Source organism: Gopherus evgoodei, unplaced genomic scaffold (genome assembly GCF_007399415.2).
Source record: "Gopherus evgoodei ecotype Sinaloan lineage unplaced genomic scaffold, rGopEvg1_v1.p scaffold_80_arrow_ctg1, whole genome shotgun sequence".
Classification (NCBI taxonomy): domain Eukaryota; kingdom Metazoa; phylum Chordata; order Testudines; family Testudinidae; genus Gopherus; species Gopherus evgoodei.
The window spans coordinates 61,094-78,019 of record NW_022060101.1 but is presented as its reverse complement, the minus strand read 5'-3'; the positions used below and the strand labels follow the sequence as shown (position 1 = coordinate 78,019).

At 55.0% G+C, this 16,926-nt stretch overlaps 1 protein-coding gene across 26 annotated transcripts in view; it reads left to right on the top strand.

Annotated features, from left to right (window-relative positions):
* Nucleotides 1–16,926, top strand: part of TNXB (tenascin XB) — an 87,310-nt gene that overhangs the window by 20,529 nt on the left and 49,855 nt on the right. For 21 of the 26 annotated variants that reach the window (XM_030548006.1, XM_030548016.1, XM_030548001.1 and 18 more), the window contains exons 8-10: nucleotides 2,601–2,894; nucleotides 14,236–14,529; nucleotides 15,362–15,655. The exons of 1 other annotated variant lie outside the window; for it this stretch is intronic. In XM_030548006.1, coding sequence (XP_030403866.1) covers nucleotides 2,601–2,894; nucleotides 14,236–14,529; nucleotides 15,362–15,655 — 882 coding nt within the window. The remainder of the gene's footprint in view (nucleotides 1–2,600; nucleotides 2,895–14,235; nucleotides 14,530–15,361; nucleotides 15,656–16,926) is intronic. 4 more of the 26 variants (XM_030548010.1, XM_030548015.1, XM_030548012.1 and 1 more) reach the window with 2 other exon arrangements.

The following is a 16,926-nucleotide window of genomic DNA, read 5'->3' as shown; positions in this document are numbered from 1 at the left end:
ATGGTAAGGTGGGTGGATGTGTAGGGGGATGGATGGATGGACGTACAGAGGGCAAGGTGGATGGATGTGTATGGGGATGGATGGATAGATGGATGGATGTACAGGCGGTAAGGTGGATGGATGTGTATGGGGATGGATGGGCGGATAGACAGTAAGGTGGATGGATATGTATGGGGAAGGATGGATGGATGTACAGATGGTAAGGTGGATGGAGGTGTATGGGGATGGACAGACTGGTGGATGGATGTGTATGGAGATTGATGGATGGACGTACAGATGGTAAGGTGGATGGGTGTGTATGGGGATGGATGGATGGACGTACAGATGATAAAGTGGATGGATGGGGATGAGGATGGACAGAAGGGCAGACTGGTGGACGGACTGGTGGATGGATGGATGTACAGATGGTAAGGTGGGTGGATGTGTATGGGGAAGGATGGATGGATGTACAGACGGTAAGGTGGATGAATGTGTATGGGGATGGATGGATGGATGGACGTACAGATGGTAAGGTGGATGGTAATGTATGGGGATGGATGGATGAATGTATAGACGGTAAAGTGGGTGGATGTATATTGTGATGGATGGATGGATGTACAGACGGTAAGGTGGATGAATGTGTATGGGGATGAATGGATGGATGGATGGATGTACAGACAGTAAGGTGGATCGATGTGTATGGGGATGGATGGATGGATGGACATACAGATGGTAAGGTGGATGAATGTGTATGGGGATGGATGGATTGACGTACAGACGGTAAGGTGGGTGGATGTGTATGGGGATGGATGGATGGACGTACAGACGGTAAGGTGGACGGATGTATATGAGGATGAATGGATGGACGTACAGGTGGTAAGGTGGATGGATGTGTATGGGGATAGATGGATGGACGTACAGATGGTAAGGTGGATGGATATGTAAGGGGATGGATGGATGGACGTACAGGTGGTAAGGAGGATGGATGTGTATGGGGATGGATGGATGGACGTACAGATGGTAAGGTGGATGGATGTGTATGGGGATGGATGGATTGACGTACAGATGGTAAGGTGGGTGGATGTGTATGGGGATGGATGGATGGACGTACAGACGGTAAGGTGGACGGATGTATATGAGGATGAATGGATGGACGTACAGGTGGTAAGGTGGATGGATGTGTATGGGGATAGATGGATGGACGTACAGATGGTAAGGTGGATGGATATGTAAGGGGTTGGATGGATGGACGTACAGGTGGTAAGGAGGATGGATGTGTATGGGGATGGATGGATGGACGTACAGATGGTAAGGTGGATGGATATGTATGGGGATGGATGGATTGACGTACAGACGGTAAGGTGGGTGGATGTGTATGGGGATGGATGGATGAATGTATAGATGGTAAGGTGGATGGATGTATATGGGGATGGATGGACGTACAGACGATATGGTGGATCGTAGTGTATGGGGATGGATGGATGAATGTATAGATGGTAAGGTGGATGGATGTATATGGGGATGGATGGATTGACCTACAGACATTAAGGTGGATGGATGTGTATGGAAATGGATGGATGGATGTATAGACAGTAAGGTGAGTGGATGTGTATGGGGATGGATGGATGGACGTACAAATTGTAAGGTGAGTGGATGTGTATGGGGATGGATGGATGGATGTACAGACGGTAAGGTGGGTGGATGTGTATGGGGATGGATGGATGGACGTACAGATGGTAAGATGGATGGATGTGTATGCGGATGGATGGGTGGACGTATAGACGGTAAAGTGGGTGGATGTGTATAGGGATGGATGGATGGACATAGAGACGGTAAGATGAATGGATGTGTATTGGGATGGATGGATGGATGGACGTACAGATGGTAAGGTGGGTGGATGTGTATGGGGATGGATGGATGGATGTACAGACGGTAAAGTGGATGGATGGGGATGGACAGAAGGGCAGACTGGTGGATGGACTGGTGGATGGATGGACGTACAGACAGGAGGGTGGGTGGATGGGAATGGACAGAAGGGCAGACTGGTGGATGGATGGACGTACAGACAGTAGGGTGGGTGGATGTGTGTGGGAATGGATCGGTGTTTAGGGGATTGATTTATAGATGTGTATGTGTAACTCTGTGGGTGGTGCGTGATAGATGCATGGATGAATGGAGGTATGGTGTAGCGATGGATGAATGGATGGAGGAGTGTCTGGGGGTGGATGGTTGTCAATGGAGATCTTTTCATTGATGTTGGTGGTTTTGGTTTTACCCCCTTCTCTTCTCTCTCGTTTGTTCTTCCTTCCCCCTCTCTCCTCCCGTCTCAGCTCAGCTCTGCCCGTGGTTTGTGCCGCTCACTCTGAGCTGAGCCCTTCATGGGGAGGGGTGGCCATGGGGAACCCAGGAATGTGGGATCCTCTTTGCAGACATGTACCGTCTATATGTCTGTCCCCAGCTCTCCTTTCCAGCAGCAGGATCCAGCTCCGTCCTGAGGCCAGTCGCTGGGGCTCTCTGCCCCCTTCCCCCACTAATTCATCTGGATCGAATAATCTGCCCCCCCAAGGACCTGGGGAGCTGCTCCTGCTGGCCGTACCCTTCACCCCCTCTCTCTGTTCCAGCCACGGCACCGACAGAGGCGGTACCCACGGCCCAGCCCAGCCTGGGAGAGCTCTCGGCCTCCGACGTCACCCACGACTCCATCCTGCTCTCCTGGACCATCCAGGCTGGGGACTTTGACTCCTTCCTCCTGCAGTATAAGGACGCAGAAGGCAAACCCCAGGCGCTGCCCGTGGACGGGGGATCCCGCACAGTCACCGTAACCAATCTGGCCCCCTCCCGCAGATACAAGTTCAACCTCTACGGCATCTACGGCCGCAAGCGCCTCGGCCCCGTCTCCACCGACACCGTCACAGGTCAGCGGCTGCGCCTGGGTGTACCAGTCCTTCCCATCCCTCCCCCCTTTGCTTTGCAGTGTGGCAGGGATGCTGGCCACTAGGCTGGGACCTTCCTGAGATAACGCTTCCAGTCTCCCCTTCCATGACCTGTTTGTGGCCATTCGACAGATGGAGGGAGAGAGAGAAATTTGTGTGTTTACATGGCTGGACAGAGGGGGGTTGGTCGGTGGTTGGATGGTGTCACGGAGTTTGGGGACGACAAGGCCCTGCACCCCTGGCTTCCTGCAGTCCACCATGACTCTCAGCCAGCCAGTAAAGCAGAAGGTTTTTTTAGACGCCAGGAAACCAGTCCAAGACAGGTCTTTCAGGTACAAACAACAGGACCCCCTCCATCAGGTCCATCTTGGATGGCCAGGGAGGCCAGAGCTCTGCTGGGAGGTCAGAGCCCCATCTGGGCTCCCCTCCATTTTCCCAGGGAGCTCCAAACTGAAACTCCCTCCAGCCGTCTCATTCTCCCTCCCCCCGGCTCCTCCTCCAGCCTTTGTCCAGTTTCCAGGGCAGAGGTGTCTCCTGGCCGCATCCCCCTCCTGGGTTCTCATGTTACATACTCAGGTATCCCCCCTCAAGGACAGCTGAATCGATGTGTCTTGGGCAGGTTAAGTGAATGGATAGCTGTGTATGGGGGTGGATGGGTGGATGGATGGATGGATAGAGGGTGTCTGTAAATAGGTGGATGGATGGCTGTGTGTTGAGACGGATGGAGGGATAGCTCTTTATGGGGATGAATGAATGGATGTAGAGATGGAGTGTGTGGATGGATGGGTGGATGGATGGCTGCGTGTTGAGACAGATGGAGGGATAGCTCTTTATGGGGATGAATGAATGGATGTAGAGATGGAGTGTGTGGTTGGATGGGTGGATGGATGGCTGTGTGTTGAGACAGATGGAGGGATAGATATGTATGGGGATGGAAGGAGAATGTGTAATCCTGTTAGTCTGTCATGGAGGTCACAGAACTCATGGATTCTGTGAGTTTCCGTGACCTCTATGACTTCTGCAGTGGTCAGCAGCAGCAGTTTGGGTGTGTGGGAGGGGGCTAGGGGCAGGGGGGTGCTCTCTTGGGATGGGGGGCTCCCCAGCTCCCATTGGCGTGGCCCTACAGCTCCTAGGCGGCGGAGGGTCCAGGGGGTTCCGCACACTCCCCGCGCTCACAGCCCCCCCCCCCCCCCCGCAGCTCCCATTGGCTGTGGTTCCTGGTGAATGGGAGCCACACAGCTGGCACTGTGACGGGAGCAGTGCACAGAGTCCCATGGACCCTCTGCCACCTAGGAGCTGCAGGAACATCCGGAGACGGGAGCCTGTGAGCCCTGTCAACCCTCCCCCCAAAGCACCAGCAGGAGTCCCGGGCCATATGTCACTGCCCGCTCCCCCCCAGCACCAGCACCAGCACCGGACTGCCCTCCCCAAAAAACCACCTGCAACCCTTGAGTTAGGGGTATATAGTAAAAGTCGTGGACAGGTCACAGACCGTGTATTTTTGTTTACCCGTGACTAAAATGTAGCCTTAACAATGGGTCATTTTGGCATGGATGGATTGGTAGATGCGTGGATCGCAGTGTGTTATGGGGAGGGATTGGTAGGTGGGTGGATGGATGTGTGGTACGAGGAGGGATTGGTAGGTGGGTGGATGGCTGTGTTTTTTGGGGTATATGGGGACATGTTGGTAGGTGGGTGGATGGCTGTGTGTTATGGGGTGTGTGGGGACGGATTGGTAGGTGGGTGGATGGATATGTGTTTTGGGGTATATTGGGAGGGATTGGTAGATGGGTGAATGGCTGTGTGTTTTCGGGTGTATGGGAAAGGATTGGTAGGTGGGTGGATGGCTGTGTGTTTTGGGGTGTATGGGGAGGGATTGGTAGATGGGTGAATGGCTGTGTGTTTTAGGGTGTATTGGGAGGGATTGGTAGATGGGTGAATGGCTGTGTGTTTTGGGGTGTATGGGGAGGGATTGATAGGTGGGTGGATGGCTGTGTGTTTTGGGGTGTATGGGGAGGGATTGGTAGATGAGTGGATGGCTGTGTGTTTTAGAGTGTATGGGGAGGGATTGGTAGATGGGTGAATGGCTGTGTGTTTTGGGGTGTATGGGGATGGATTGGTAGGTGGATGGATGGATGTGTGTTTTGGGGTATATTGGGAAAGATTGGTAGATGAGTGGATGGCTGTGTGTTTTGGGGTGTATGGGGAGGGATTGATAGGTGGGTGGATGGCTGTGTGTTTTGGGGTGTATGGGGAGGGATTGGTAGATGAGTGGATGGCTGTGTGTTTTGGGGTGTATGGGGAGGGATTGGTAGATGGGTGAATGGCTGTGTGTTTTGGGGTGTATGGGGATGGATTGGTAGGTGGATGGATGGATGTGTGTTTTGGGGTATATTGGGAAAGATTGGTAGGTGGGTGGATGGCTGTGTGTTTTAGGGTGTATGGGGAGGGATTGGTAGATGGGTGAATGGCTATGTGTTTTGGGGTGTATTGGGAGGGATTGGTAGGTGGGTGGATGGCTGTGTGTTTTGGGGTGTGCGGGGACAGATTGGTAGGTGGGTGGATGACTGTGTGTTTTGGGGTGTATGCGGAGGGATTGGTAGATGGCTGGATGGCTATGTGTTTTAGGGTGTATTGGGAGGGATTGGTAGATGGGTGAATGGATATGTGTTTTGGAGTGTATGGGGAGGGATTGATAGGTGGGTGGATGGCTGTGTTTTTTGGGGTATATGGGGACATGTTGGTAGGTGGGTGGATGGCTGTGTGTTATGGGGTGTGTGGGGACGGATTGGTAGGTGGGTGGATGGATATGTGTTTTGGGGTATATTGGGAGGGATTGGTAGATGGGTGAATGGCTGTGTGTTTTCGGGTGTATGGGAAAGGATTGGTAGGTGGGTGGATGGCTGTGTGTTTTGGGGTGTATGGGGAGGGATTGGTAGGCGGGTGGATGGCTGTGTGTTTTGGGGTGTATGGGGAGGGATTGGTAGATGGGTGAATGGCTGTGTGTTTTAGGGTGTATTGGGAGGGATTGGTAGATGGGTGAATGGCTGTGTGTTTTGGGGTGTATGGGGAGGGATTGATAGGTGGGTGGATGGCTGTGTGTTTTGGGGTGTATGGGGAGGGATTGGTAGATGAGTGGATGGCTGTGTGTTTTAGAGTGTATGGGGAGGGATTGGTAGATGGGTGAATGGCTGTGTGTTTTGGGGTGTATGGGGATGGATTGGTAGGTGGATGGATGGATGTGTGTTTTGGGGTATATTGGGAAAGATTGGTAGATGAGTGGATGGCTGTGTGTTTTGGGGTGTATGGGGAGGGATTGATAGGTGGGTGGATGGCTGTGTGTTTTGGGGTGTATGGGGAGGGATTGGTAGATGAGTGGATGGCTGTGTGTTTTGGGGTGTATGGGGAGGGATTGGTAGATGGGTGAATGGCTGTGTGTTTTGGGGTGTATGGGGATGGATTGGTAGGTGGATGGATGGATGTGTGTTTTGGGGTATATTGGGAAAGATTGGTAGGTGGGTGGATGGCTGTGTGTTTTAGGGTGTATGGGGAGGGATTGGTAGATGGGTGAATGGCTATGTGTTTTGGGGTGTATTGGGAGGGATTGGTAGGTGGGTGGATGGCTGTGTGTTTTGGGGTGTGCGGGGACAGATTGGTAGGTGGGTGGATGACTGTGTGTTTTGGGGTGTATGCGGAGGGATTGGTAGATGGCTGGATGGCTATGTGTTTTAGGGTGTATTGGGAGGGATTGGTAGATGGGTGAATGGATATGTGTTTTGGAGTGTATGGGGAGGGATTGATAGGTGGGTGGATGGCTGTGTGTTTTGGGGTGTATGGGGAGGGATTGGTAGATGGGTGAATGGCTGTGTGTTTTGGGGTGTATGGGGAGGGATTGGTAGATGGGTGGATGGCTATGTGTTTTAGGGTGTATTGGGAGGGATTGGTAGGTGGATGGATGGATGTGTGTTTTGGGGTATATTGGGAAAGATTGGTAGGTGGGTGGATGGCTGTGTGTTTTAGGGTGTATGGGGAGGGACTGGTAGATGGGTGAATGGCTGTGTGTTTTGGGGTGTATTGGGAGGGATTGGTAGGTGGGTGGATGGCTGTGTGTTTTGGGGTGTATGGGGAGGGATTGGTAGATGAGTGGATGGCTGTGTGTTTTAGAGTGTATGGGGAGGGATTGGTAGATGGGTGAATGGCTGTGTGTTTTGGGGTGTATGGGGATGGATTGGTAGGTGGATGGATGGATGTGTGTTTTGGGGTGTATGGGGAGGGATTGGTAGATGAGTGGATGGCTGTGTGTTTTGGGGTGTATGGGGAGGGATTGGTAGATGGGTGAATGGCTGTGTGTTTTGGGGTGTATGGGGATGGATTGGTAGGTGGATGGATGGATGTGTGTTTTGGGGTATATTGGGAAAGATTGGTAGGTGGGTGGATGGCTGTGTGTTTTAGGGTGTATGGGGAGGGATTGGTAGATGGGTGAATGGCTGTGTGTTTTGGGGTGTATTGGGAGGGATTGGTAGGTGGGTGGATGGCTGTGTGTTTTGGGGTGTGCAGGGACAGATTGGTAGGTGGGTGGATGACTGTGTGTTTTGGGGTGTATGGGGAGGGATTGGTAGATGGCTGGATGGCTATGTGTTTTAGGGTGTATTGGGAGGGATTGGTAGATGGGTGAATGGATATGTGTTTTGGAGTGTATGGGGAGGGATTGATAGGTGGGTGGATGGCTGTGTGTTTTGGGGTGTATGGGGAGGGATTGGTAGATGGGTGAATGGCTGTGTGTTTTGGGGTGTATGGGGAGGGATTGGTAGATGGGTGGATGGCTATGTGTTTTAGGGTGTATTGGGAGGGATTGGTAGGTGGATGGATGGATGTGTGTTTTGGGGTATATTGGGAAAGATTGGTAGGTGGGTGGATGGCTGTGTGTTTTAGGGTGTATGGGGAGGGATTGGTAGGTGGGTGGATGGCTGTGTGTTTTGCGGTGTGCGGGGACAGATTGGTAGGTGGGTGGATGGCTGTGTGTTTTGGGGTGTATGGGGAGGGATTGGTAGATGGGTGGATGGCTGTGTGTTTTAGGGTGTATTGGGAGGGATTGGTAGATGGGTGAATGGATATGTGTTTTGGGGTGTATGGGGAGGGATTGATAGGTGGGTGGATGGCTGTGTGTTTTGGGGTGTATGGGGAGGGATTGGTAGATGGGTGGATGGCTATGTGTTTTAGGGTGTATTGGGAGGGATTGGTAGATGGTGAATGGCTGTGTGTTTTGGGGTGTATGGGAAAGGATTGATAGGTGGGTGGATGACTGTGTGTTTTAGGATGTATTGGGAGGGATTGGTAGATGGGTGAATGGCTGTGTGTTTTGGGGTGTATGGGGATGGATTGGTAGGTGGATGGATGGATGTGTGTTTTGGGGTATATTGGGAAAGATTGGTAGATGAGTGGATGGCTGTGTGTTTTGGGGTGTATGGGGAGGGATTGATAGGTGGGTGGATGGCTGTATGCTTTGGGGTGTATGGGGAGGGATTGGTAGATGGATGGATGGATGTGTGTTTTAGGGCGTATGGAGACGGATTGGTAGATGAGTGGATGGCTGAGTGTTATGGGGTGTATGGGGATGGATTGGTAGATGGGTGGATGGCTGTATGTTATGGGGTGTCTGGGGAGGGTTTGGTAGGTGGGTGAATGGCTGTGTGTTTTTGGGTGTATGGGGAGGGATTGGTAGATGAGTGGATGGCTGTGTGTTTTAGGGTGTATTGGGAGGGATTGGTAGATGGGTGAATGGATGTGTGTTTTGGGGTATATTGGGAGGGATTGGTAGATGGGTGAATGGATGTGTGTTTTGGGGTGTATGGGGAGGGATTGGTAGATGGTTGGATGACTATGTGTGTTAGGGAGGTATTGAGAGGGATTGGTAGATGGGTGAATGGATGTGTGTTTTGGGGTATTTTGGGAGGGATTGGTAGATGGGTGAATGGATGTGTGTTTTGGGGTGTATGGGGACAGATTGGTAGGCGGGTGGATGGCTGTTTGTTTTGGGGTGTATGGGGAGGGATTGGTAGATGGGTGGATGGCTGTGTGTTTTAGGGTGTATTGGGAGGGATTGGTAGATGGGTGAATGGATATGTGTTTTGGGGTGTATGGGAAAGGATTGGTAGGTGGGTGGATGGCTGTGTGTTTTAGGGCGTATGGGGACGGATTGGAAGATGAATGGATGGCTGAGTGTTATGGGGTTTATGGGGTGTCACGGAGTCCCTGGGTGATGCTCTGGAACTGCTCCCCACAAAGCCAGGCAGGACTTTGGGGAGCCTCCTCTCCCTTGGAGCAGACTGTCTTCAGGGCACGAAGGTCCCACGGCTTCACCTCCTGGGTCTCTCCTTGGAGCATTCAGCATCCTCTTCCCCTCTGTGCGCTTCCCACAGCGAGTCCACCCCAGCAGGGTCCTGGGGGGGCCACAGGGCCCTGCACCCCCACTTTGCAGTCAGACGTGACTCTCAGCCAGCCAGTAACACAGAGGTTTATTCAATGACAGGAACAGGGTCTAAAACAGAGCTTGTAGGTACAGCGAACCGGACCCCTCGGCCGGGTCCATTCTGGGGGGCAGTGAGCCAGACCTCCACGTCTGCCCTCAGCCAGCTCCAGACTAACCACCCCCCCAGCCCCTCCTCTCTGCTCAGCCCCTTTCCCGGGCCAGGAGGTCACCTGATCCCTTTGTCTCCAACACCTTCAGCTGGCACCTTTGCAGAGGAGGGGCCCAGGCCATCAGTTGCTAGGAGACAGAGTGCCAGGCATTTAGGGGCACTGGCCCCTTGCTCTGCCAGATACTTAAGAACTGTCATGGGGAGACTGAGGCACCAACCCAGTATTCAGAGAAAACAGTAAGAACATTCCCAGTTCATCACATCTCTCCCCTTGGAGACCGAACTGAGCGAGGTCACTTCAGCCAGTGACCTGGGGAAGTTCGAACCCACCAAGGTTCCCATGGATGCCCCAGCATCTCTCCCATCCCTTGGTGTGAGTTACACCAGGACAGTCCAGTCTCACGCCCTCCCTTAGGTCGGGTGTGCTTGATGGCACTTGCAGGCCGCATGTGGGAAGGTTTATGCAGCCCACACCCTTTGCCACCCCAGTACCCCTGGGGTTCAAACTGGGATTGGGTCTTTTCCCAGCACCCTGGGCTGCGATTCGGGCTCTCTTGTTTAAGAGCCCCCATCTTGGCCTTTGCCAGCTCTGGGCTTGGGCAGCCGCTCCCCACTTTGTGGCCCAGATTCAACACCTCTGCCGTCCCCCCTTGCACTTTCCAGCTTTTACCGTCAGTCCCACCTCCTTGAGGCAGCCCAGCCCCCTCTTCACCTGGGACACCTGTTCCTCCCAGGTCTGGCTAAAGATGCACATGTTGTCAGTGTCTGCCAGGGCCAAGTTCTCCATCCCTCTCAGCTTGTCTAGAATCTCCCCAGGCATAGGCATGGGGTCGGCATCGGACACTGTGATGGCTTTAAGCTTCTGATAGCCCCCACAAAACCAGATCATCCTGTCTCCCTTGGGGATCAGCCCCACGGGTGAGGCCCATGGGCTGTAAAACGGCTGGATCCCATCTAAAGCCAGCATGTCCCTGACCTCTCTCTCCAGGATCTGGGTTGCTTTCCCAGTGACTCTGAATGGGGAACACCTGATGGGGAGATTGTCTCCCACCTCAGGGAAGAGATCCCCCAGGGGGTCTTCCCCCTTCTCCTCCCAATCCTCCCCTTTCAGGTCCAGGGGTCCCCTCACTCTCCTCCCACCCAGCAGCTCGAACGGGAAGAACCCTGTGGATTCCTGGGGTACCACCAGCTGCCTCCCGATTCCCCCCAGTTCTACTTCCCCTTGGGGAGCCCATTCCCGGTACAGGAATCCCTTCTCCTGCAGGACTCTGTCCCTGCAGCCTTCCCCAAGGGGGTTTGCAGCGCTGTGGCCAGCAAGTTCCCTCAGCTTCTCCAAGGAGGGATCCCTCTGCAGCTCGGTCTGGGATTCAGCTGCTGGGGCAGGGAGTGGGACCTGCTCCCTCTCGCTGGCTGGGCCTGGGGTCACAGCCCCCCTGAGCCCTGTCCCTGGTAGCTCCCTCCCTGCTGTGTAATCACTTCCCAGCAGCACGTCTGGACCAGGCAAACCTGGTTGGCAGCCGACCTGCCCTGCCTGGGTGCCCCCTCACTCAGCTGGGGTCTCAGCTCCCCCGTGCTCAGCGCTGCCCTTGCTGTCCCAGTGGGGCCAGGCAGCGAGCTCTCTGCTCTGGTCCCAGCATCAGAGCCAGTGTGAGCCCCCTCTCTGGTGTGCAGGGGGGCGGGGAGCATCTCTCCCTCCCACTCAGCCCCAGGGGGCTGGTTACAGGTAGGCAGGTATCCTGAGCCCAGCAGCCCCTCCCCCCTGCCAGCCAGGTTATTTGCATTTTCACTGACCATTTCCATCCTCGCCAATTGGTTCCCTGGATTTGAATTCAAACCCTCGGCCGTTACAGGAGCGGGGCCTGGATCCTGTCCCATGGGGAGACAGTCACCCCCCAACAGGGCCTCCCAGCCGATATCCTGGAGAACCCCAACCACCAGCTAGCCCGACCCCTTCTGGGTCTGCACAGGGATCTGGGCCATAGGCAGGGTGAGGGGCTTCACCCCAGGGGACTTCACCCAGGTCCCACAGTCCCTCAGCATCTGGGGCTGCACCACCCCAGTTCTCTCTGTCCCAGGGTCTCGCCCCCGCAGGCGTGTTTCCCCACTGACCCCTGGGCAGCCCCCTATGTCTCTCTGCTCCACCATCACCAGTCCACGCTGCTGCTGCTTCTCCTGCAGCTTTTCCTCGGGCTCTTGCTCTCTCTCACGGTCCTCTCGCTCTCTTGGGCTCTGCTCCCATCCCATCCGTCTCCAATCTCCTGATGGGGAACCCAATCGTGAAGACCCTCGTCTGATTGGGGACCAGACTCCCGGGGATGCCTGGCTGATGCTCCAGCTGCTCTCAGATCCTCTTGTAGCCCCATCTGGGCCAGGAATCTCCTCCTCAGAGCGGTGCTTCTCCTCCAACTGCACGATTAACTGTGCCTTGGTGAACGTCCCCATGCGTAACCCTCTCTTTGTGCACAGGATCACAATGTCCTTCTCAAGGAGATGGTGATAGGCCATCACTTCACCGTTCCCAAGTGGCTCTGGACTCACAGGCCTGTGTGCTCTTGGCTCCCTCATGGTTTCCAGGAAGAACCCCTGGTGTGCCAGCCCTTCTCGTGGTCACCACCTCTTTGCCAGGGTCGAGCTGCAGACTCCTCCGCCCCTGGGACTGCTCCTGCAATCCCCAGGGGAACCCTGCTACTGCAAAATCCTTCTCTCTCCCAGGGTCGAGCAGCAAGCTCCTCCGCCCCTGAGACTGCTCGCTGCAGTCCTCAGGGGGACCCCGTTACTCCAACAGTCCTTCTCGCTGGTCACACACTCCCAGAGGTTAACTGCCCCCTGAAACCGTCCCTCTCTGAGCCTTCAGCACGCCTGGTCCTCATTATCCCTCCTTTGTTTTACTGCTCCCCAGTCACTTATTGCAAGCAGCGCCATTCACGGGGTGCAGTACATCCCGCCGCTGCCACCAGTTGTCATGGAGTCACCGGGCGATGCTCTGGAACAGCTCCCCCCCAAGCCAGGCAGGACTTTGGGGAGCCTCCTCTCCCTTGGAGCAGACTTGTTCAGGGCAAGAAGCTCACACAGCTTCACCTCCTGGGTCTCTCCTTGGAGCATTCAGCATCCTCTGCCCCTCCGTGCGCTTCCCACAGCGAGCCCGCCTCAGTGGGGTCCTGGGGGGGCCACAGGATCCTGCACCCCCATTTTGCAGTCAGACGTGACTCTCAGCCAGCCAGTAACACAGAGGTTTATTCGATGACAGGAACAGGGTCTAAAACAGAGCGTGTAGGTACAGAGAACCGGACCCCTCGGCCGGGTCCATTCTGGGGGTCAGTGAGCCAGACCCCCCACGTCTGCCCTCACTCCTCGTCCCCAGCCAGCTCCAGACTAACAACCCCCTCCAGCCCCTCCTCTCTGCTCAGCTCCTTTCCGGGGCCAGGAGGTCACCTGATCTCTTTGTCTCCAACACCTTCCGCTGGCACCTTTGCAGAGGGGGGGCCCAGGCCATCAGTTGCTAGGAGACAGAGTGTCAGGCATTTAGGGGCACTGGCCCTTTGCTCTGCCAGATACTTAAGAACTGCCATGGGGACACTGAGGCACCAACACAGTACTCAGAGAAAACATTAAGAACATTCCCAGTTCGTCACATGGGGATGGATTGGTAGGTGGGTGGATGGCTGTGTTTTTGGGGTGTATGGGGAGGGATTGGTAGGTGGGTGGATGGCTGTATGTTTTGGGGTGTATGGGGAGGGATTAGTAGATGGGTGGGTGGCTGTGTGTTTTAGGGTGTATTGGGAGGGATTGGTAGATGGGTGAATGGCTGTGTGTTTTGGGGTGTATGGGGAAGGATTGGTAGGTGGGTGGATGGCTATGTGTTTTAGGGTGTATTGGGAGGGATTGGTAGATGGGTGAATGGCTGTGTGTTTTGGGGTGTATGGGGAGGGATTGGTAGGTGGGTGGATGGCTGTGTGTTTTGGGGTGTATGGGGAGGGATTGGTAGGTGGGTGGATGGCTGTGTGTTTTAGGGTGTATTGGGAGGGATTGGTAGATGGGTGAATGGCTGTGTGTTTTGGGGTGTATGGGGAGGGATTGGTAGGTGGGTGGATGGCTGTGTGTTTTGGGGTGTATGGGGAGGGATTGGTAGGTGGGTGGATGGCTGTGTGTTTTGGGGTGTATGGGGAGGGATTGGTAGGTGGGTGGATGGCTGTGTGTTTTCGGGTGTATGGGGAAGGATTGGTAGGTGGGTGGATGGCTGTGTGTTTTGGGGTGTATGGGGAGGGATTGGTACCCACACCTCTATCCATCCCCAGCGTCCATCCATGCATCCATCTCCAACATGTACCCACACCTCCATCCATCCATCCACCCATCCACCCACAGCATCCATCCATCTCCAGCATGCAGCCACACCTCCATCCATCCATCCACAGCATCCATCCATTACATCATGTACCCACACCTCCATCCATCCATCCATCTATCCCATTCAGGATACACTCAGAGTCACCAAGGCCCCCGTCTCTGCGTCCCATTTCTCCTTTTTGCTCCCATGCGACCTCCCCACTTAACTTTTCACGCCCTGCAGGTCCCTGGGTAATGAGGAGCCCCCGGCTTGCCCTGCCCTTGCTCTCTCTGTTTCATTGTCCCTCATTGGACTCAGCGAGTGGCGATGCTCCTCACGCCCACAATCTCTTTTCCAGCCATGGCGCCGCAGGAGGAGGCAGTTGGGATGCAGCTCCGCCTGGGGGAGCTCTCAGCGGCCAACGCAGCCCACAACTCCATCGACCTCTCCTGGACCGTGGAAGAGGGGACATTTGACTCCTTCATCCTCCAGTACCGGGACGCAGAGGGCAACCCCCGGGCGCTGCCCGTGGACGGTGCCCTGCGCTCCCTCCACCTCCATGATCTGGGCCCCTCCCGCAGATACAAGTTCAACCTCTACGGCATCTCTGGCCGCAAGCGCCTCGGCCCTGTCTCCACTGACGCCGTCACAGGTCAGCGGCTGTGCCCAGACCCCTGGGTCTCTCAGCCGCTCTGGCTCCTTGACCTTCATGTCTCTTTCTGACACTGCTTGTGCCCTTGCCCGTCGCTACAACCCACAGCACGGGCGTGCGCTGTGTGTCTGTCTGTGCTGAGCACCCGGCCTCCAATCTGTCCCCAGGGTCCCGGGGCTGCGTCCTCCTTCTCCTTCCATGCTCCGTCTCCTTCCACCGTCTCTCTCTTTCTGCCTTCAGCTTCTGTCAATCTCAGGCAACGGCTCTTTTTTCTCCCTTCTACCTTCTGTCCTTCCAATCTCCTTCACTGTCCTGCTTCTACCTTCCAGCTGGTTTGCGCCTTTCCGTCTGCCTCCCCTTCTTTCTCTCTTTGTCCATCATCTCTGAATCTAGGAACCCTCCCCTTCTCCCCCCTTCCCGTCACCAACCTACCCCTCATATCTCCTTCTCCTCTGCTTTCACTCTCTGTCCATCTGCTCCATCCAGTTCTCTCCTTTCCTTCTGCTACGCTGTTTGTTCAACATTCCTTGCCCATCGTTCTTCTGTTTCCTCCCTCTGAGGCTTTCATTCTGCCCTTCCCTTCTGATCTCTCTCTGTCTCCCCACTTCCCTCGGATTCTTTCCTGTACTTTCCTTCCTCTTTCTTCCTTTGCTGCTTCCCCCTTTTCTCTCTTCCGTTTTCTTGTACGTTTCCCCTCCTTCCTCATTCATTTTTTCTTTATTTCCCTTTTGAGTCTTTATTTTTTTCTCCACTCTTCTTTCTCTTCCCTCCAATTGTTGCCTTTTATCCCAGACAGTGATCTGCGCCCTTCACTCTCCTCTCTCTTTTCCAGCCGCAGCACCGACGGAGGCAATACCCACCGCCCAGCCCAGCCTGGGGGAGTTCTCAGCCTCCAACGTCACCCACGACTCCGTCCTGCTCTCCTGGACTGTCCAGGCTGGGGACTTCGATTCCTTCCTCCTCCAGTACAAGAACATGGAGGGCAGACCCCAGGCACTGCCCGTGGACGGGGGATCCCGCACGGTCACCATCAACAGCCTGGCCCCCTCCCGCAGATACAAGTTCAACCTCTACGGCATCTCTGGCCGCAAGCACCTCGGCCCCGTCTCCACCGACGCCGTCACAGGTCAGTGGCTGCTCCGGGCGGTGCCGGCCCCTTCCCCTTGTACAATGCTTTGCTGTGCAGTGTGGTGGCAACATTGGTCAGCGCTCCAGGACCATCCCAGCAAGACACTTCCAAGCCTCAGGTGTCTATGACCTGGCTACTGACCATTCAACAGATGAAAGTGGGGATATATGAATGGATGGACGGATAGAGCCGGTGTGTGGATGGATGGATAGATGCATGTGGGTGGATGGGCGGCTGTATCTGGGAACGGATGGAAGGATAGATGGATGGGTGGAAGGATGGATGTGTTTGAAAAGATGGACGGATGGGTGTGTGGGATGAATGACTGGTAGAAGGATGTGTGGGAAGGGACGGGTAGACACTGGGTGTTAAGGGAGGTGGATGGATGTGAATGAAAATGGATGATGGGGATGGAGGCGTGTGTACAGGGCTGGCGGGGTGTCAATGGGGATCTTTCCATTGACGGTGGTGGTTTTGGTTCACCCTCTTCTCTTTCTCTCTTGTTTCTTCTTCCTTTCCCCTCTCTCCTCCCCTCTCAGCTCAGCTCTGCGGGTGGTTTGTGCCGGTCACTCTGGGCCGACCCCTCCATGGATGCGGGGTGGCTGCAGGGAACCCTGTGTGATGCAGTAGGGACTGTCTGTGTGGGGAGTGGGAGAGCAGGGGAGGACGTTAGGGGATGGACGATGCCAGGGCCTGTAACCTGAGCTAGGTAAGGGAGGGGAAAGGTCAACACCTTTGCCCGGGAAGGGGACAAAGGAAGGGAGTGGCAGGAGGGAAGCAGTTTGAGTTTGGGCTTGGGGCTGTGTGGGTGGAATTCAGGGTATCCTAGCTAGGATCCAAGCACCCTGAAAGCCCAGAAGGACTCGGTGGAGGGGTCCTGACTGTGCCTGCAAGCTCTGCTGTAACCTGTGTTCCTGTTGTCCGATAAACCTTCTGTTTTACTGGCTGGCTGAGAGTCACTGTGAGTCCCAGGAAGAGGGGTGCAGGGCCGGACTCCCCCACACTCCATGACAACTGGTGGCAGCGGTGGGACATACTGCACCCCATGGACGGTGCTTCCTGCAGTAAGTGACTAGGGAGCAGTAAAACGAAGGGGTGATTAACCCCTGGGAGTGTGTGCCCAGTGAGAAGGACTTTGCAGTAACAGGGTCCCCCGGGGGATTGCAGCGAGCGGTCCCAGGGGTGAAGGAGTCTGCAGCTCGACCCTGGCAGAGAGGTGGTGACCTCACAAAGGGCTGGTGCACTAGGGGTCCCCCTGGAAACCGTGG